Here is a 22,757-nt window from a genome sequence, read left to right as displayed (position 1 = left end):
CAATAATTTGTGACTTTTTTTATAGCATGTGAAAGATTTTAGTATAAGCCCCTCACAATGTCATAATTTTGACTTAAATAGGTTTTCACACTGGTAGAAAAATGCTATGGTGTCTGACTGGTTCCTACCCCTGTGAAGGGAATTTGCAGGGTGTTACTATTCCTCTTGTCAAAGGGCTGTGTGTCTATACAGTTTGACACTGATTGGGCAATTATAGACAGTGCGTGAACACCCTATTGGCCAGGGAAATGGTAACTTATTGCTGTTAACTTATTCATTGATAGCCGGTAGTGTGAGGGATTGCACCTTTATTTTGTATCCTGGGTTCCATTTTACTTTGCTGGTTTATTTTAGGTCAGAATTGAGAATTGCTGAGCCGTGTTTATTTGAGACAAACAAAGTCAATTGCTTATTAGTTCTCAGAAGTATGTGTGCCTGATGTTCTGGGAGTATAACTGGTACTAGGTACTTTTCAAGGCTAAGATAAGGTTTTTTTGTAATCAAATGTGCTTGACCTGCAAGAATCAAAAAGAAGTTATTAGCATTATTAATCATGTGATGGTTACGTAAAATGACGATATCTGTGTTTGGCTTGAGTTCTAGAAAAAGTGTATAAATATTTTGTATCCGCCCGATAAAGATGAGAGAGATCATTCTGATACAACCTTGAGCCTGTGTCATTTATCTCTCCCGAGTATAATCGTACTTTTATCTGATTTGGACCCCAGCAGATCATAGAAGTAGGGGTTTTGCCCTAACAGTAGGAATATCAGAGAAATAGCAAAATGCAGAAAAGTTCCTCCAGAATAAGTTCACGGTACAAATACTAAAAACAGACATGTCAGGAGAGCTGAAACTTGCATCCCAGAAGTGTTCTCTTCTTTGTACATATAGAAAGACATTGTCTATCTGCATCTAGAAAACAGTCCTATCGTTTTTTTTAAATAGATCATTAACCTCTTAAGGACATAGGGCGTACAGGTACGCCCTTGTGCCCTGGTACTTAAGGACACAGGGCGTACATGTACGCCCTGTGTATTTTCGATCACTGCCGTGCGGCTGGCAGTGATCGGAACCCGGTGCCTGCTCAAATCATTGAGCAGGCACCTAGGCTAAATGCGCGGGGGGGTCCCGTGACCCCCCCATGTCGGCGATCGCGGCAAACCGCAGGTCAATTCAGACCTGCGGTTTGCTGCGATTTCTGAAGTTTCTGGTCCCCGCAGTCCCTGACCGCAGGGATCAGAAACTTTATATGCCAAAAAAAAAGTTTTATTTACCCCCCCCTGCACCCCCGAATGATTTTTATGGTGGCGGGAGGTGCAGGGGGAGGGTTGCGGGCGGTGTGGGCGGTGCGGGAGGCGGGCGGTGCGGCAGGCGGGATCGCGATCCCCCGCCCGCCTCCCCTTGTATATTCGTTGGTGTCTAGTGGGGATACCAGGGTGCCAGCACATTGCTGGCACCCTGGTATAAACGGCTGACATCTGCGATGCGATGTCAGCCGTTTAACCCTTTCCATACAGCGGTCCGTACGGACCGCTGTATGGAAAAGGTTAACAGCGCAGGGAGCTCCTTCCCTCTCCCATCGGGGGGCTGCTGTGCCTTTGCAGCCCCCCGATGGGGAGGGAGAGAGCCCCCAGAGAGCCCCCCGAGAGATCCCCTCCTTACCCTTCCCCGTCTGCGAAGTTCTGAGCAGTACTGAGCAGACGGGGAAGGTTCCCATGGCAACAGGACGCCTCTCAGGCGTCCTGCTGTCCATGGTGCTGAACAGATCTGTGCTGAAAGCATAGATCTGTTCAGTGTAAGTAAAATACAGTACAGAACAATATATATTGTACTGTACTGTATTATTCAGACATCAGACCCACTGGATCTTCAAGAACCAAGTGGGTCTGGGTCAAAAAAAAGTGAATAAAAGTGAAAAAAAAGTAAAAATCAAAAAACACATTTATCACTGATAAAAAATGAAAAAAATAAAATTCCCTACACATGTTTGGTATCGCCGCGTCCGTAACGACCTGATCTATAAAACGGTCATGTTACTTTACCCGAACGGTGAACACCATAAAAATAAAAAATAAAAAACTATGATGAAATTGAAATTTTGCCCACCTTACTTCCCAAAAAAGGTAATAAAAGTGATAAAAAAAGTCGCATGTACGCCAAAATTGTAACAATCAAACCGTCATCTCATCCCGCAAAAATCATACCCTACCCAAGATAATCGCCCAAAAACTGAAAAAACTATGGCTCTTAGACTATGGAAACACTAAAACATGATTTTTTTTGTTTCAAAAATGAAATCATTGTGTAAAACTTACATAAATAAAAAAAAAGTATACATATTAGGTATCGCCGCGTCCGTATCGCCCGGCTCTATAAAAATATCACATGATCTAACCCCTCAGATGACCACCGTAAAAAAATAAAAATAAAAACGGTGTAAAAAAAGCCATTTTTTGTCATCTTACGTCACAAAAAGTGTAATAGCAAGCAATCAAAAAGTCATATGCACCCCAAAATAGATGCCAATCAAACCGTCATCTCATCCCGCAAAAAATGAGACCCTACTTAAGATAATCGCCCAAAAACTGAAAAAACTATGGCTCTTAGACTATGGAGACACTAAAACATTTTTTTGGTTTTAAAAATGAAATCATTGTGTAAAACTTACATAAATAAAAAAAATTGTATACATATTAGGTATCTCCGCGTCCGTGACAACCTGCTCTATAAAATTACCACATGATCTAACCTGTCAGATGAATGTTGTAAATAACAAAAAAAAAACGGTGCCAAAAAATCTATTTCTTGTTACCTTGCCGCACAAAAAGTGTAATATAGAGCAACCAAAAATCATATGTACCCTAAACTAGTACCAACAAAACTGCCACCCTATCCCGTAGTTTCTAAAATGGGGTCACTTTTTTGGAGTTTCTACTCTAGGGGTGCATCAGGGGGGCTTCAAATGGGACATGGTGTCAAAAAAACCAGTCCAGCAAAATATGCCTTCCAAAAACCATATGGTGTTCCTTTCCTTCTGCGCCCTGCCATGTGCCCGTACAGCTGTTTACGACCACATATGGGGTGTTTCTGTAAACTACAGAATTAGGGCCATAAATAATGAGTTTTGTTTGGCTGTTAACCCTTGCTTTGTAACTGGAAAAAAAATATTAAAATGGAAAATCTGCCAAAAAAGTGAAATTTTGAAATTGTATCTCTATTTTCCATTAAATCTTGTGCAACACCTAAAGGGTTAACAAAGTTTGTAAAATCAGTTTTGAATACCTTGAGGGGTGTAGTTTCTTAGATGGGGTCACTTTTATGGAGTTTATAATCTAGGGGTGCATCAGGGGGGCTTCAAATGGGACATGGTGCCAAAAAAACAGTCCAGCAAAATCAGCCCTCCAAAAACCAAACGGCGCACCTTTCACTCTACGCCCCGCTGTGTGCCCGTACAGTAGTTTACGGCCACATATGGGGTGTTTCTGTAAACAGCAGAGTCAGGGCAATAAAGATACAGTCTTGTTTGGCTGTTAACCCTTGCTTTGTTAGTGGAAAAAATGGGTTAAAATGGAAAATTAGGCAAAAAAATGAAATTCTCAAATTTCATCGCCATTTGCCAATAACTCTTGTGCAACACCTAAAGGGTTAACGACGTATGTAAAATCAGTTTTGAATACCTTGAGGGGTGTAGTTTCTTAGATGGGGTCACTTTTAGGGAGTTTCTCCTCTAGGGGTGCATCAGGGGGCTTCAAATGGGACATGGTGTAAATAAACCAGTCCATAAAAATCAGCCTTCCAAAAACCAAACGGCGCACCTTTCACTCTACGCCCCGCTGTGTGGCCGTACAGTAGTTTACGGCCACATATTGGGTGTTTCTGTAAATGGCAGAGTCAGGGCAATAAAGATACAGTCTTGTTTGGCTGTTAACCCTTGGTTTGTTAGTGGAAAAAATGGGTTAAAATGAAAAATTAGACAAAAAAATGAAATTCTCAAATTTCCTCCCTATTTGCCAATAACTCTTGTGCAACACCTAAAGGGTTAACAACGCATGCAAAATCAGTTTTGAATACCTTGAGGGGTGTAGTTTCTTAGATGGGGTCATTTTTGGGTGGTTTCTATAATGTAAGCCTCGCAAAGTGACTTGAGACCTGAACTGGTCCCTAGAAATTGAGTTTTTGTAAATTTCGGAAAAATTTCAAGATTTGCTTCTAAACTTCTAAGCCTTATAACATCCCCAAAAAATAAAATATCATTCCCAAAACAATTCAAACATGAAGTAGACATATGGGGAATGTAAAGTCATCACAATTTTTGGGGGTATTACTATGTATTACAGAAGTAGAGAAACTGAAACTTTGAAATTTGCTAATTTTTTTCAAATTTTTGTTAAATTAGGTATTTTTTGGTGCAAAAAAAATTTTTTTTTTGACTCCATTTTACCAGTGTCATGAAGTACAATATGTGACGAAAAAACAATCTCAGAACGGCCTGGATAAGTCAAACCGTTTTAAAGTTATCAGCACTTAAAGGGACTCTGGTCAGATTTTCAAAAAATGGCCTGGTCCTAAGGTGTAAAAAGGCTGTGTCCTTAAGGGGTTAAGGGAGCAGTGGAAAGGGACAGAGGACATTAATGAAAGCTGTTATTATAAGGTAATTACAGATCTTTTAACAATCATTGACAGACTAACTCAGGTGTACATGCCTAGCTCTTATAAACTAGCAAATAAAAAAAAATGACAGTTACCCTTTAATGATCTATTTAAAAAAAACGATAGGACTGTTTTCTAGATGCAGATAGACAATGTCTTTCTATATGTACAAAGAAGAGAACACTTCTGGGATGCAAGTTTCAGCTCTCCTGACATGTCTGTTTTTAGTATTTGTACCGTGAACTTATTCTGGAGGAACTTTTCTGCATTTTGCTATTTCTCTGATATTCCTACTGTTAGGGCAAAACCCCTACTTCTATGATCTGCTGGGGTCCAAATCAGATAAAAGTACGATTATACTCGGGAGAGATAAATGACACAGGCTCAAGGTTGTATCAGAATGATCTCTCTCATCTTTATCGGGCGGATACAAAATATTTATACCCTTTTTCTAGAACTCAAGCCAAACACAGATATCGTCATTTTACGTAACCATCACATGATTAATAATGATAATAACTTCTTTTTGATTCTTGCAGGTCAAGCACATTTGATTACAAAAAAACCTTATCTTAGCCTTGAAAAGTACCTAGTACCAGTTATACTCCCAGAACATCAGGCACACATACTTCTGAGAACTAATAAGCAATTGACTTTGTTTGTCTCAAATAAACACGGCTTGCACAAAGGCGGAGGTAGCGGTCCTGCTGCTGGGTTATTGCCCTCCTACGGCCTCCTCCACGTCTCCTGATGTACTGGCCTGTCTCCTGGTAGCGCCTCCATGCTCTGGACACTACGCTGACAGACACAGCAAACCTTCTTGCCACAGCTCGCATTGATGTGCCATCCTGGATAAGCTGCACTACCTGAGCCACTTGTTGGGGTTGCAGACTCCGTCTCATGCTACCACTAGAGTGAAAGCACCGCCAGCATTCAAAAGTGACCAGGAAGCATTGGAACTGAGAAGTGGTCTGTTGTCACGACATGCAAAACCATTCCTTTATTGGGGGTGTCTTGCTAATTGCCTATAATTTCCACCTGTTGTCTATCCGATTTGCACAACAGCATGTGAAATTGATTGTCACTCAGTGTTGCTTCCTAAGTGGACAGTTTGATTTCACAGAAGTGTGATTGACTTGGAGTTACATTGTGTTGTTTAAGTGTTCCCTTTATTTTTTTGAGCAGTGTATATTCCCAAATACTTTTCATTAGTTATAATGGCTCGTTTTGTCTGGGTAGGAATCTAAGGAAATAAAATGGCTGCCATCCTATTAGTACATATGAAACCTGTCCTAATCACAAAGCAGGACAAGTTACTTCACAACACTGAGCTACAGAGCTGAATCCTGATCCTGAATACAGCTGCTCTTTAGCTGAATCTCTATAGGAATGGAGTTCATGAGGAGACATGAAGTACAGAGAGGACGGACAGAGAGGAGACTGCATATGCAGCGGGCGCCTCCCCCAAGGGCCCTTAACCCCTTAAGGACCGGGCTCATTTTCACCTTAAGGACCAGGCCATTTTTTGGAAATCTGACCAGTGTCACTTTAAGTGCTAATAACTTTAAAACGCTTTGACTTATCCAGGCCATTCTGAGATTGTTTTTTCGTCACATATTGTACTTCATGACACTGGTAAAATGAAGTCAAAAAAATTATTTTTTTTGCACAAAAAAATACCTAATTTACCAAAAATTTGGAAAAATTTGCAAATTTCAAAGTTTCAGTTTCTCTACTTCTGTAATACATAGTAATACCCCAAAAAATTGTGATGACTTTACATTCCCCATATGTCTACTTCATGCTTGAATTGTTTTGGGAATGATATTTTATTTTTTGGGGATGTTATAAGGCTTAGAAGTTTAGAAGCAAATCTTGAAATTTTTCCGAAATTTACAAAAACTCAATTTTTAGGGACCAGTTCAGGTTTGAAGTCACTTTGCGAGGCTTACATAATAGAAACCACCCAAAAATGACCCCATCTAAGAAACTACACCCCTCAAGGTATTCAAAACTGATTTTGCATACATTGTTAACCCTTTAGGTGTTGCATAAGAGTTATTGGCAAATGGGGAGGAAATTTGAGAATTTGATTTTTTTGTCTAATTTTTCATTTTAACCCATTTTTTCCACTAACAAAGCAAGGGTTAACAGCCAAACAAGACTGTATCTTTATTGCCCTGACTCTGCTGTTTACAGAAACACCCAATATGTGGCCGTAAACTACTGTACGGCCTCACAGCGGGGCGTAGAGTGAAAGGTGCGCCGTTTGGTTTTTGGAAGGCTGATTTTTATGGACTGGTTTATTTACACCATGTCCCATTTGAAGCCCCCTGATGCACCCCTAGAGGAGAAACTCCCTAAAAGTGACCGCATCTAAGAAACTACACCCCTCAAGGTATTCAAAACTGATTTTACATACGTCGTTAACACTTAAGGTGTTGCACAAGAGTTATTGGCAAATGGAGATGAAATTTGAGAATTTCATTTTTTTGCCTAATTTTCAATTTTAACCCATTTTTTTCACTAACAAAGCAAGGGTTAACAGCCAAACAAAACTGTATCTTTATTGCCCTGACTCTGCTGTTCACAGAAACACCCCATATGTGGCTGTAAACTACTGTACGGCCACACAGCGGGGCGTAGAGTGAAAGGTGCGCCGACTGTTTTTTTGACACCATGTCCCATTTGAAGCCCCCCTGATGCACCCCTAGAGTAGAAACTCCATAAAAGTGACCCCATCTAAGAAACTACACCCCTCAAGGTATTCAAAACTGATTTTACAAACTTTGTTAACCCTTTAGGTGTTGCACAAGATTTAATGGAAAATAGAGACACAATTTCAAAATTTCACATTTTTGGCAGATTTTCCATTTTAATATTTTTTTTCCAGTTACAAAGCAAGGGTTAACAGCCAAACAAAACTCATTATTTATGGCCCTGATTCTGTAGTTTACAGAAACACCCCATATGTGGTCGTAAACCGCTGTACGGGCACACGGCAGGGCGCAGAAGGAAAGGAATGCCATACGGTTTTTGGAAGGCAGGTTTTGCTGGACTGTTTTTTTGACACCATGTCCCATTTGAAGCCCCCCTGATGCACCCCTAGAGTAGAAACTCCAGAAAAGTGACCCCATTTTAGAAACTACGGGATAGGGTGGCAGTATTGTTGGTACTAGTTTAGGGTACATATGATTTTTGGTTGCTCTATATTACACTTTTTGTGCGGCAAGGTAACAAGAATTAGCTTTTTTGGCACCGTTTTTTTTTTTTGTTATTTACAAAATTCATCTGACAGGTTAGATCATGTGGTAATTTCATAGAGCAGGTTGTCACGGACGCGGCGATACCTAAAATGTATTACATTTTTTTAATTTATGCAAGTTTTACCCAATGATTTCATTTTTAAAACAAAAAAAAGTTTTAGTGTCTCCATAGTCTAAGAGTCATAGTTTTTTCAGTTTTTGGGCGATTATCTTAAGTAGGGTCTCATTTTTTGCGGGAGGAGATGACGGTTTGATTGGCACTATTTTGGGGTGCATATGACTTTTTGATCGCTTGCTATTACACTTTTTGTGATGTAAGATGACAAAAAATTGCTTTTTTTACACAGTTTTTTTTTTTTTTTTTTTTTACGGTGGTCACCTGAGGGGTTAGGTCATGTGATATTTTTATAGAGTCGGTCGATACGGACGCGGCAATACCTAATATGTATACTTTTTTTTTATTTATGTAAGTTTTACACAATGATTTCATTTTTGAAACAAAAAAAATTATGTTTTAGTGTCTCCATAGTCTAAGAGCCATAGTTTTTTCAGTTTTTGGGTGATTATCTTAAGTAGGGTCTCATTTTTTGCGGGATGAGATGACGGTTTGATTGCTACAATTTTGGCGTACATGCAACTTTTTTGATCACTTTTATTACCTTTTTTTGGGAAGTAAGGTGAGCAAAATTTCAATTTCATCCTAGTTTTTTATTTTTTATTTTTATGGCGTTCACCGTTCGGGTAAAGTAACATGACCGTTTTATAGATCAGGTCGTTACGGACGCGGCGATACCAAACATGTGTAGGGAATGTTATTTTTTTAATTTTTAATCAGTGATAAATGTGTTTTTTGATTTTTACTTTTTTTTCACTTTTTTTTTTACCCAGATCCACTTGGTTCTTGAAGATCCAGTGGGTCTGATGTCTGTATAATACAGTACAGTACAATATATATTGTTCTGTACTGTATTTTACTTACACTGAACAGATCTATGCTTTCAGCACAGATCTGTTCAGCACCATGGACAGCAGGACGCCTGAAAGGCGTCCTGTTGCCATGGGAACCTTCCCCGTCTGCTCAGAACTGCGCAGACGGGGAAGGGTAAGGATGGGATCTGGCGGGGGGCTGTCTGGGAGCTCTCTCCCTCTCCATCGGGGGGCTGCAAAGGCACAGCAGCCCCCCGATCGGAGAGGGAGGGAGCTCCCTCTTACTGTTAACTTTTTCCATACAGCGGTCCGTACGGACCGCTGTATGGAAAGGGTTAAACGGCTGACATCGCATCACCGATGTCAGCCGTTTATACCAGGGTGCCAGCAATGTGCTGGCACCCTGGTATACCCACTCTACACCAACGATTATTCAATGGGAGGCGGGCGGGGGATCGCGATCCCGCCTGCCGCACCGCCCGCCTCCCGCACCGCCCCCACCGCCCGCAACACCCCCCCTGCACCTCCCACCGGGCTAAAATCATTCAGAGGTGCAGGGGGGGTGATAAAAATATATTTTTGGCACACTAAAGTTTCTGATCGCCGCGGTCAGGGACCGCAGCGATCAGAAACAGCAGAAAGCGCAACAAACCGCAGGTCTGAATTGACCTGCGGTTTGTTGCGATCGCGGACATGAGGGGGTCACGGGACCCCCCCGCGCATTTAGCCGAGGTGCCTGCTCAATGATTTGAGCAGGCACCTTGTTCCGATCACAGCCGGCTGGGCGGCAGTGATCGGAACAACACATGACGTACCGGTACGTCATGTGTCCTTAAGGACTCGGGAAACATGCCGTACCCATACGTCATGTGTCCTTAAGGGGTTAAAAGACCGTTACTAGGGCTTGTCTGTCTCCGGCTAATATGACAGATATACGGAGAGGCGGTCCTTCACACTGCATGCCTGCGTTAGGCTTCAGAGTGAGGAGGTGTGTCTCTCAGTAATCAAATCTGACTGGGAGCTGCTGGCTACAGCAAGTGTGTATGGGAAGTGAGGGAAAGCAGTTTTGGCCTCAGAGAACTGGCAGAGGAGCCATCTTGAGAAGGTCCTCATATTGTAAATGTTTTAACAGCCGCTACTTTCACAATGGCATTTTGAATTCCGTTTGTGAGATCCGTTTCAGGGATCTCACAAATGGTTCAAAATGGATCAGTTCAGCCCCAATGCATTCTGAATGGATAACAATACGTTCAGAATGCATCAGTTTGGCTCCGTTCCGCCTCCATTTCGCTCTGGATGTGGACACCAAAACGCTGCTTGCAGCGTTTTGGTGACCGCCTGGTGATGCGGAGCCAAACGGATCCGCCCTGACTTACAATGTAAGTCAATGGGAGCGGATCTGTTTTCACTGACACAATATGGTGCAATTGAAAACTGATCCGTCCCCTATTGACTTTCAATATAAATCAGGACAGATCCGTTTGGACTTTGTTCTTTATAATGCAAACGGATCCGTTCTGAACGGATACAATCGTTTGCATTATAGGTGCAGATCCGTCTGTGCAGATACCAGACGGATCCGCACCTAACGCAGGTGTGAAAGTAGCCTGTTACGGCACCCCGTGCATAAAAGGGGGTAACAGCCGTTTAAGAGATATTCCCTTTCTAGATGCAAAGGCAGCTACTAAAGACACCAAACTCCCGAACGGAACCTCACAAATAGCTGCTAGCAGACGAATAGGAAACGCACCCAAGCGGCTTACACTCCTAGCAATCAGTCTCTAACAGCATACAGAGAATCCCCACCAAGAACGAGACCAAACTCTGTGTTGAGGGTAAAGCAGTGGACAGCCAGAGCTGTGTCTTTATTGTTCTTCTACACATTCTTACACATTAGTACCACCCACAGGGTTTTGTAAAACAACCAGTAACCCCGTACAATACACTCAGACACTCCCACACAAAATCCTGCCCTCTGCCTGTGATACAATTACCTTACACAATGGGTTAATGTAATTATCACAGGCAGGAGAATACGCAGTGTTACACAATGTCTTCTGTCCTGGAGACAATTGGGAAGTAATCCAATTTATCTCCAAGGGCAGAGGCAACACTTCATTAGCCACATGGTAGCAAAAGACAATAAAAGAGAAGAATATTAAACTGTGCAGCTATTGCATAAAACATAGACAATTAACATATCCAAAAATGGCACGAATTAGACCAGGGGTTCAAAAGTTAGTAAAAGTCCTTTGTGAACAAAGGAAGCATGGCTTTTCTGCCCAAAACCAGTTTTTACAGAGTTAGGCCTCTTTCACACGACAGTATGTCTTTTTCAGTGTTTTGCGGTCCGTTTTAAACGGATCCGTTGTTCCGTTTTTTGTTTCCGTTGTGTTTCCGTTTCCGTTCCGTTTTTCCGTATGGCAAATACAGTATACAGTAATTTCATAGAAAAAATTGGGCTGGGCATAACATTTTCAATAGATGGATCCGCAAAAAACGGAACGGATACGGAAGACATACGGATGCACTTCCGTATGCATTCCGTTTTTTTGCGGACCCATAGACTTTAATGGAGCCACGGAACGTGATTTGCGGCCAAATATAGGACATGTTCTATGTTAAAACGGAACAGAAAAACGGAAATACGGAAACGGAATGCATACGGAGTACATTCCGTTTTTTTTGCGGAACCATTGAAATCAATGGTTCCGTATACGGACCGTATACGGACCGCAAAAAACGGCCCGCAAAACGGAAAAAAAAAAAACGCTGTGTGAAAGAGGCCTTAGACTGTGTGAGATAATTAGCTTAACTGGGTGTGGTAAGCCAACTAGGTACAGAAAATACCTCTATTCACAACAGTAAAACTACACAAAAATACATAACTCCTATCAAACTGAACAGAACCCCCACATTCAACTTATCCCCAGATGGCTTGGATCTGAGCGCTCAATATATCCGAACAGCGCTCAGATGCCACAAACACAGTCAAATCGCCATGGGGTTTAAGTTTAGGATGGGCTGATGAGAGGGCCCATAATCCTGGGGCAAGAGGCTGGCAACCAGGCTTCTCCAGCACGCAGTGGCGAGGTTGGTTTCGCCATATAGCCTAAGGGAAAAACTCAAGGAAAACAGTGGTGTGTGAAGAAACTAAAGATTGCTTTGTGCATAATGCTGCTGCAGCAGCAGTAACATATGCTAAAATAGTTTTTTTATGAAAACATGACAGTTACCCGATAATAAGACTAATAGGAATAAGAAGTCAGCTGGCATAAGCTCATCTTTGGCCAGTCTATTCGCCACAAACTAAAATCTTTGGTGGCAATGGGCTGGCGTAGATTTTAGTTATAATTGACACCAGCTCCCTGGCATAAATTATGGTAAATGTGTTGAGTTAGGGAGACCATGTTCTTTCCACCAGGGCCCACAAATATTTCCTTACTTTTTTTTTTTTAAGTTGATTTGAGAGATAGAAAATCTTAAGTCAAAGAGTTATTCCGTTTTAATTGCAGTACACCAGTCCTGCAGGGTGAGCGAATGCGAGGTCACGGGGGTCAGTTAACAGACCGAAGGGTTGCTCTTTGTACTCACAGTTTGTAGTATACCCTGGGCAGGCGTACAGCAGTGATTAAGAGGCTGGCACGTAGGTCCTCTGGGGCACTCTCTGGATATAGGGACCGATAGGTGAGGTGCCCTGGGTGTTGAAAGTTTAGCGTGCCTGTGGCAAGATCCCTTACAGTTCGTGACGCCAGTGCCGATAACAGTGGCACACCGATTTGTTGGGAGGAATAATGGAGGTACACACGATTGTAGTGAACTAGAACTCCTCTTTACTGAACAGTTCAACTATATACAAGTTTCAGACAGTTCCATATGAAGTAGATTTGGTAACAGGCAGGCTTTACTTCAATGGCAGGTATAATCCTGTCAAGATAACTCAGAGGGAATAAACTCACAGATCAGGCTGTACTTTCTGCAGAATCCTGTCTGACTTTCTCCAAGGCCCGAATGCCTAATAGCTGGCTTTATCCTTGGGTAGGGAAACCTTCCTCTGGTATAAATCCACTTGCTGTACAAAAAACTTCTGCCCTTCAGCTTTCTACTTGGCTGGACACAATTAGCACTGCTCTGTACTTTGCTTGATGCAGGATAACTTCAGGAGGAAACTTCTCCTAAAAGCAAGTTAGGATCCTGGGCTATCTAGCTGCATGTTAGAATCTGGACCTCAGCTCCTGCCTGGCTGAAGTCAATCTAGGCTTCTCCACACCCCTCTCCCTGGACTGGGCCTGTCTACATATACTAGGGGGTTCCCTAGCTCCCTCTACAACTTAAGAGGAGAAACTACACCCCTAGCAGGCCTGGTACACAGGAAATAACATTAAAATATACATTATAATGTAATACAAAATACCATAACCATGTTCCACAGGAGGTGGAGAACAACGTGACCCAATTGACCCTTGAGTAGTGCCCACCTTTACGTAGTGGGACACTACATAATGATTACTGTATTTTTCTTATAAGACAAAAGTGGAAAAAAACGCTGTGCGCCTTATAAAGTGAATACTAGTCAGTGCTCTCATTATGGACGCGCTCACTAGTATGCATTAGGTGCGGGGAGCGGGTGAAGTGCTCGCTTTCCATTGTCTTCTTCCCCGGGGCCGAGCTGGGGGAGCGATTGCCAGACCTGGAGAGAAGCGGCGGATCAGGAGAGGTAAGTGAACTTCTTTATTTTATCTCTGATCTGAGGTCTGGCATGGCAGTCTGATCTGAGGTCTGATAGGGGTCTGACATGGGGATCTGATATGGAATTCTGATCTGAGGTCTGATGGGTGTCTGACATGAAAGTCTGATAGCGGTCTGGCATGGAAGTCTAATCTGAGAACTGATGGGGGTCTGACATGGAGGTATGAGAGGGGTCTGACATAAAGGTCTGATGTGAGGTCCTGATATGGGGGTCTGATGTGAAGTCCTGATTTGGTTGTCTGATCTGAGGATTTGATATGGGGGTCTGATCCGAGGATCTGATATGAGGTCTGATGAAAAATATGGTAATCTTATTTTCTTCCTCTAAAATCTGCGGTGCCTCTTATCATCAGATGCGTCTTATAAAGTGAAAAATATGGTACATTTATTTATTTAGAAAATAGGATGTTGAACAATTTTCTAATATACAGCTACTTAAATTTTGCTTGCAGACCTTTATTATATCCATGTATTTGCTTCTCCCTAAAGAAAAAAATATGGTACAGTGTATTTTATGGTACAGTGTAAAATGCGTCCGTAGTAGAGCTACATAGGAATAAACAAGTCGACAGTCATGTGAAACATCATGTAATCCTGACAACTATCATGTGACCTGATTGTCCATTAACTGCCCAGATATCTAACAGATTTAGGGCTCATTCAGACGACTGTATCCATTTTTGCAGTCTGCAAATTGTGGATCTGCGAAACACGTATACTGGCCGTGTGCACTCTGCATTTTGCTGAAGCCCTATGATAGAAATGCCTATTCTTGCCCGCAATTGCGGACAATAATACGATATGTTCTATCTTTTTTGTAGGGTCACGGAATGGAAGTGCGGTTTGCTGTCCGCATCTTTTGCAGCCCCACTGAAATTAGCCTACTTTCACACTCACGTCTGCATCCGTTTAGAACGGATCCGTTTGTATTATCTTTAACATAGCCAAGACGGATCAGTCTTGAACACCATTGAAAGTCAATGGAGGACGGATCCGTTTTCTATTGTGCCAGATTGTGTCAGTGAAAACAGATCCGTCCCCATTGACTTACATTGTGTGTCAGAACAGATCAGTTTGGCTCAGTTTCGTCAAACGGACACCCAAACGCTGCAAGCAGCGTTTTGGTGTCCGCCTCCAGAGCGGAATAGAGACGGAACGGAGGCAAACTGATGCATTCTGAGCGTTTCCTTATCCATTCAGAATGCATTCGGGCAAAACTGATAAGTTTTGGACCGCTTGTGAGAGCCCTGAACGGATCTCACAAACGGAAAGCCAAAACACCAGTGTGAAAGTAGCCTTAATGGGTTTGCATCCGTTCCGCAAAATTGCGGAAAGGATGCAGACTTAAAAATTCGGTCGTGTGAATGGGCCCTTATAGTAGTGTATGGAGGAGCAGAACATATACAATATATACAGTATTACTAGCAGATCTGTGTTTTTTTTTTTTCATGGAACTTCATTAACAGCATGACATCACTTAACCCCTTTGCGCAAAATCACGTACATGTACGTGGGGGAATGCGGTGCCTTACCGCATCCTCACGTGCATGTACGTGATGTGATCGTGCGGATGCAAGAGCTGCACCCGCCCAATCCGCAGAACGGGCCGGCTGTTACTGATAGCAGGGCCCTGCTGCACCCGCCGGCGGATTAACCCTTTCACATTCTGCGGCATGTGCGGGGTTTACAGAGGGAGGGGGTTCCCTCGGCCCCCCGCACTGCGCTGACAGGGGGCCGATGGTTGCCATGGCAGCCGGCTACGGAAGCCCAGGAGATCCTGAAGGCTGGGTCTCCTAGGCAAAATGAAAGTTTCGAGTAAAAAAAAAAAAAGGCCCCCTCACCATAAAATAGTGTTTAAAAAAAAGTAATAAAAAAACAGACATATTAGGTATTGCCACACGTGCTCTATAAAAATGTCACGTAATCTAGCACTTCAGATGAACGCCGTAAAAAAAGAAAAACGCAAATTTTTTTGTTACCTTACATCACAAAAAGTGGAATTCCAAGCGATCAAAAAGACATTTGTACCCCAAAATAGTACCGATCAAACTGTCTTCTCAAAAGATGAGACCCTACCTAAGACAATCGCTCAAAAGATAAAAAAAAACTATGGCTCTCAGACAAAAATGATATTATTGTGTAAAACTTGAATAAATGAAAAAAGTATACATATTAGGTATTGCCACGTCCGTAACGACCTGCACTATAAAATACCGTATCACATGACCTAACCCCTCAGGTGAACACTGAAAAAAAAAAGAAATGGTGTCAAAAAAAGCCATTTTTGTCACCTTACATCACAAAAAGTGTTATAGCAAGCGATTAAAAAGTCATACGCACCCCAAAATAGTGCCAAACAGTCATCTCATCCCTCAAAAATGATACCCTACCTAAGAATCGCCCAAAAAAATAAATAAAAAATATGGCTCTCTGACTATGGAGACACTAAAACATGATTTTTTAATGTTTCAAAAATTATATTATTGTGTAAAACTTTAAAAAAAAAAAAAAAATAGTATACATATTAGGAATTGATACGTCTGTAACGACCTTCTCTATAAGAAATATCACATGACTTAACCCCTCAGGTGAACACCATAAAAAACATAAAATAAAAACGGTGTAAAAAAAAGCAATTTTTTGTCACCTTACATCACAAAAAGTGTAATACCAAGCAAGCAAAAAGTCATAAGCACCCCAAAATCATACTAATCAAACAGTCATCTCATCCCACAAAAAATGAGACCCTACCTAGGACAATCACCCAAAAAATAAAAAAACTACGGCTCTCAGAATATGGAGACACTAAAACATTATTTTTTTTTGTTTCAAAAATGCTGTTATTGTATAAAACTTAAATACATTTTAAAAAATATACATATTAGGTATTGCCACATCCATAGGAACCTGTTGTATAAAAATATCACATGACGTAACCCCTCAGATGAACACCGAAAAAGTGTTTCAAAAAAGCCTTTTGTCACCTTACATCACAAAAAGTGTAATATCAAGCGATCAGAAAGTCATATGCACCCTAAAATAGTACCAATCAAACCGTCATCTCATAAATAAATAAATGAGCTTCTATAGAAGACAATTGCCCAAAAAATAAAAAATAAACTATGGCTTTCAGAATGTGGAGACACAAAAAAAATAAAAAAAAAATGCTTTATTATGTAAAACTGAAACAAACAACAAAAAAAAGTTGTCATATTTGGTATTGCTGCGTCCGTAACAACCTGCTCTATAAAAATACCACATGAACTAACTGGTCAGATGAACATTTTAAATAACAAAAAATAAAAACGCTGCCAAAACAGTTATTTTTTGTTACTTTGCCTCACAAAAAGTGTAATATAGAGCAACCAAAAATCATATATACCCAAATATTAGTACAGTCGTGGCCAAAAGTTTTGAGAATGACAAAAATATTAGTTTTCACAAAGTTTGCTGCTAAACTGCTTTTAGATCTTTTTTTCAGTTGTTTCTGTGATGTAGTGAAATATAATTACACGTACCATTTCATACGTTTCAAAGGCTTTTATCGACAATTACATGACATTTATGCAAAGAGTCAGTATTTGCAGTGTTGGCCCTTCTTTTTTAGGACTGGGCTCTCAATTAACTTCTGGGCCAATTCCTGACTGATAGCAACCCATTCTTTCATAATCACTTCTTGGAGTTTGTCAGAATTAGTGGGTTTTTGTTTGTCCACCCGCCTCTTGAGGATTGACCACAAGTTCTCAATGGGATTAAGATCTGGGGAGTTTCCAGGCCATGGACCCAAAATGTCAACGTTTGGTCCCCGAGCCACTTAGTTTTCACTTTTGCCTTAAGCACGGTGCTCCATCATGCTGGAAAATGCATTGTTCTTCACCAAACTGTTGTTGGATTGTTGGAAGAAGTTGCTGTTGGAGGGTGCTTTGGTACCATTCTTTATTCATGGCTGTGTTTTTCGGCAAAATTGTGAGTGAGCCCACTCCCTTGGATGAGAAGCAACCCCACACATGAATGGTCTCAGGATGCTTTACTGTTGGCATGACACAGGACTGATGGTAGCGCTCACCTTTTCTTCTCCGGACAAGCCTTTTTCCAGATGCCCCAAACAATCGGAAAGAGGCTTCATCGGAGAATATGACTTTGCCCCAGTCCTCAGCAGTCCATTCACCAAACTTTCTGCAGATCCATCTGTTCCTGATGTTTTTTTTGGAGAGAAGTGGCTTCTTTGCTGCCCTTCTTGACACCAGGCCATCTTCCAAAAGTCTTCGCCTCACTGTGCGTGCAGATGCGCTCACACCTGCCTGCTGCCATTCCTTAGTAAGCTCTGCACTGGTGGCACTCCGATCCCGCAGCTGAATCCTCTTTAGGAGACGATCCTGGGCCTTGCTGGACTTTCTTGGACGCCCTGAAGCCTTCTTAACAAGAATTGAACCTCTTTCCTTGAAGTTCTTGATGATCCTATAAATGATCTTATAAATTGTTGATTGAGGTGCAATCTTAATAGCCACAATATCCTTGCCTGTGAAGCCATTTTTATGCAACGCAATGATGGCTGCACGCGTTTCTTTGCAGGTCACCATGGTTAACAATGGAGGAACAATGATTTCAAGCATCACCCTCCTTTTAACATGTCAAGTCTGCCATTTTAACCCAATCAGCCTGACATAATGATCTCCAGCCTTGTGCTTGTCAACATTCTGACCTGAGTTAACAAGACGTTTACTGAAATGATCTCAGCAAGTCCTTTAATGACAGCAATGAAATGCAGTGGAAAGGTTTTTTTGGGATTAAGTTAATTTTCATGGCAAAGAAGGACTATGCAACTCATCTGATCACTCTTCATAACATTCTGGAGTATATGCAAATTGCTATTATAAAAACTTAAGCAGCAACTTTTCCAATTTCCAATATTTATCTAATTCTCAAAACTTTTGGCCACGACTGTACGAGTTTCTACTCTAGGGGTGCATCAGGGGGTCTTCAAATGGGACATGTCAACTTAAAATTATCCCAGTGAAATCTGCCTTCCAAAAACCATATGGCGTTTCTTTCCATCTGCGCCCTGCAGTGTGCCCGTACAGCAGTTTACGGCCACATATGGGGTGTTTCTGTAAACAGAATCAGGACAATAAATATTGAGTTTTGTTTGGCCGAGGAAATGGATTTAGGGGTCATTATTTCAAAAGACTTAAAGGTAGGCAGACAATGTCATAGAGCAGCAGGAAATGCTAGCAGAATGCTTGGGTGTATAGGGAGAGGCATTAACAGTAGAAAGAGGGAGGTGCTCATGCCGCTCTACAGAGCACTAGTGAGACCTAATTTGGAGTATTGTGCACAGTCCTGAAGACCATATCTCCAGAAGGATATTGATACTTTGGAGAGTTCAGAGAAGAGCTACTAAACTAGTACATGGATTGCAGGATAAAACTTACCAGGAAAGATTAAAGGACCTTAACATGTATAGCTTGGAAGAAAGACGAGACAGAGGGGATATGATAGAAACTTTTAAATACATAAAGGGAATCAACAAGGTAAAAGAGGAGAAAATATTTAAAAGAAGAAAAACTGCTACAAGAGGTCATAGTTTTAAATTAGAGGGGCAAAGGTTTAAAGATAATATCAGGAAGTATTACTTTACTGAGAGAGTAGTTAATGCATGGAATAGCCTTCCTGCAGAAGTGGTAGCTGCAAATACAGTGGAGTTTAAGCATGCATGGGATAGGCATAACGCTATCCTTCATATAAGATAGGGCCAGGGGCTATTCATAGTATTCAGTATATTGGGCAGACTAGATGGGCCAAATGGTTCTTATCTGCAGACACATTCTATGTTTCTATGTTAACACTTGCTTTGTTACTGGAAAAAAGGGATTAAAATGGAAAATCTGCTAAAAAAGTGAAATTCTGAAACTTCATCTACATTTTCTTTAATTCTTTTGGAACACCTAAAGGGTTAAGAAAGTTTGTAAAATCAGTTTTGAATACCTTCAGGGGTGTAGTTTCTAAAATAGGGCCATTTATGGGTGGTTTCCATTACGTAAGTTACTTCAGACCTGAACTGGTCCTTAAAAAGTGGGTTTTGGAAATATTCTGAAAAATTTTAAGATTTACTTCTAAGCCTTCTAACGTCCCCAGAAAATACAATATGATCCAAACATGAACTAGACATATGGGAAATGTAAAAGTAAGAACTATTTTAGGAGGGATCACTATCTGTTTAAAAAGCAGAGAAATTAGACATTTTTAAAATTGCGACTTTTTCAAACTTTTTGGTACATTTGGTATTTTTTTTATAAATAAAAAAGGAAATATTTTGACTCAATTTTACCACTGTCATGAAGTACAATATGTGACGAGAAAACAATCTCAGAATGGCCCGGATGCGAAAAATCGTTTTAAAGTTATTACCACATAAAGTGACACATGTCAGATTTGCAAAATTTAGCTGTGTCCTGAAGGTGTTAAAGACAGTCACACAATGATGTAGTTACTGTAATAACTACAATAAAAATCATGATTTCACCACTAGTCCTTTTATTTATCACATCAATGTGTCCTGTGTGCTTACTCAGCACATGCACGTCGTCTAAGGCCTCTTTTGCGGGCTTTTTTTGCGTTCTGTATACGGAACCATTAATTTCAATGGTTCCGCAAAAAAAAACGGAATGTACTCTGTATGCATTCCGTTTCCGTTTTTCCGTTTCGTTGAAAGATAGAACATGTCCTATATTTGGCCGCAAATCACGTTCCGTGGCTCCATTAAAGTCAATGGGTCCGCAAAAAAATTGGAATGCATACGGAAATGCATCCGTATGTCTTCCGTATCCGTTCCATTTTTTGCGGAACTATCTATTGAAAATGTTATGCCCAGCCCAATTTTCTCTATGTAATTACTGTATACTGTATATGCCATACGGGAAAACAGAACGGAAAAACGGAACCGAAACAAAAAAACGGAACAACGGATCCATGAAAAACAGAACGCAAAACACTGAAATCGACATACTGAAGTGTGAAAGAGGCCTAACACTGCTGGTTACTGAAGGTCAGAAATTACATGATGTGTAGGATGTCACATGGCTGATGCCATGTTTCAGTTAGGCTAAATTCAGTATGGATAAATTACACAGGACTGATAAATGGGCTATACCATTCTACTGCACATAGGGGTCAACTGTCTGATAAAAAAAAGGTATGTATTTAGAATTTTAAAATGTGTGTATATTAGAAGATTGCATAGAAGACTGCATAATTTCCTATTTCATGAACAAGTAAATAATACAATGGAATACCCCTTTAAATATTTTGTGCAAAATGACGCTTACTCACAAATATTCAGAACACTGACATAGGACAATGGTAAATCTCTCTGTAGGTGAAATAAAAATAATAACCACAGGATTTCTGAAAAATGCAATGCCATCTTTAATCAGAATTAAAAACCTTGCAGTGATAATATTTCAATACAGAACAGAGATGGTGTAAAAGGATAAGAGATACATTATGAAGGAAAAAGACAAAAAAAAGGTCACAAAAAGCTACTAAAAGGTGATAGTTTGCAAACAGTATTTTCATTTCAGGTAACAGAAAGAAAGCGAGTTCACCGTTCAATTCAGCTGTATGACAACACACTTGGAAGCATAAATTCAGTCTAAACATCTTAAAAGCAAGGTATTTTCCCTCAAGGAAAATAAAGACCTATAAATAAATTACAATACAGTGAATTGCCTGAACTTGCTTTAATTCTGATCTCCAGCCTTTTATTAAAGTCACATAAAACAGCATCAAAACTGTACACGTTTGTCTAGACAGAGTAGATAATCTATAAAATGGAGGTTGCCTTCAAGAGTGTCAGTGTAACAGCAAGGAAAAACCAAGCCTCGCTGCAGTCATATTATAAAATAGATAATCATAGATATTTATATATGTATATATGCTTCTGTTTGTCTTTTTTTCTTTTTTACAAAATAATGAATAACTTTGAAAACATAATATTAAACTTCACCAGTTTAATAACTTCATAAAGATGCGAACAGAAGGGTTGATACTTGATACTGGAAAAAACACATCATACGTCATCAGCTGGAAGAGAAGGTATGTTAATTCTTGGTCTTGTGAAGAATGCGATCTTCTCCCTGTGGACAGTGCACATGAATATTTGAATTCGATTAGGTAAGAAGAAATTTGTTATCAAATAAATGTCATAGGGAAGCAATACAAAGAGAAAACTAACAACAAGAATAAATGAAGAATAAAAACTATAAAAAAAAAAGAATTATAAGTCATAGTGTATTGGTACCTTTGCATCTGAATGTACTTCGTGACCAAAAGTAAATGGGTCATGCACAAATAGTCCCCCTGACCCCTCCAACATTTTTAAAGAGGTTTTCCGGGACACAATACTGGTGATGACCTATCCTGACACTGATGATAGGTAATCGATAGAGATGAGCGAATTGAATCCCATGAAATGGATGGCATTTGATCCGAATTTTAGGATAAATTTTATTCACCTAGAAGCCGAATTTCCTCGTGCTTAGTGTCAGCCAATCGATTTAACCTGAAATAGTATAAAAACTAAAATATTCAAACTTACCTCCTCCATTTGCTCGCAACAGGCCGCCAGCCTCCATCTCGGCCGAAATCCCGTGCGGCAAGAGGCTACATTATCAGGCCGGCTGGCGTGATGACGTCATACATCACCACGCCAGCCAGCATGATGGCGTATTCTCGCGCCGCACGGGATCTCGGCCGAGATCTTCAAGCAAGATGGCGGCGGCCAGCCCATCCCGAGCAAATGGAGGCAGTAAGTTTGATTTTGTAAGTTTGAATTATTGTTAATTTTACACTCAGATGTCGCGATCATGTATGAACGTGGGATCTGAGGGGTACAATGATGGGGGCGGTGCTATCGCAGCTCCCTGTCATTGCACCCGCTACTTACAAAAAAATAATTCGTCACAAAGCTAATTTTTTTGTATTATTCGGCGAAGCAGCCGAATCGAATTTTCTATAAATTCAGTCATCTCTTGGGACCCCTGCAAATCAGCTGTTTGAAGAGGCTGTGGCACTTCTGTGAAAGCTGCACTCTCTTTCTAGGCCAATGACGTCACATTCATTGGTCACATGATCTGTATGCAGCTCTGTACCATTCAAGTGAAT

The 22,757-nt window shown here is 40.8% G+C and overlaps 1 protein-coding gene across 1 annotated transcript in view; it reads right to left on the bottom strand.

The window, feature by feature from the left end:
* Nucleotides 1-20,993: 20,993 nt before the first annotated feature.
* The window catches only part of WWC3 (WWC family member 3), a 212,991-nt gene continuing 211,227 nt past the window's right edge, over nucleotides 20,994-22,757 (bottom strand). The window contains exon 23 of the mRNA XM_040423764.1: nucleotides 20,994-21,730. Within this exon, the coding sequence (XP_040279698.1) occupies nucleotides 21,664-21,730 (67 nt within the window). The 3' untranslated portion in view covers nucleotides 20,994-21,663. The remainder of the gene's footprint in view (nucleotides 21,731-22,757) is intronic.

Source organism: Bufo bufo, chromosome 3, assembly GCF_905171765.1.
Source record: "Bufo bufo chromosome 3, aBufBuf1.1, whole genome shotgun sequence".
NCBI lineage: Eukaryota > Metazoa > Chordata > Amphibia > Anura > Bufonidae > Bufo > Bufo bufo.
This window is presented reverse-complemented; position numbering and strand designations above follow the sequence as displayed.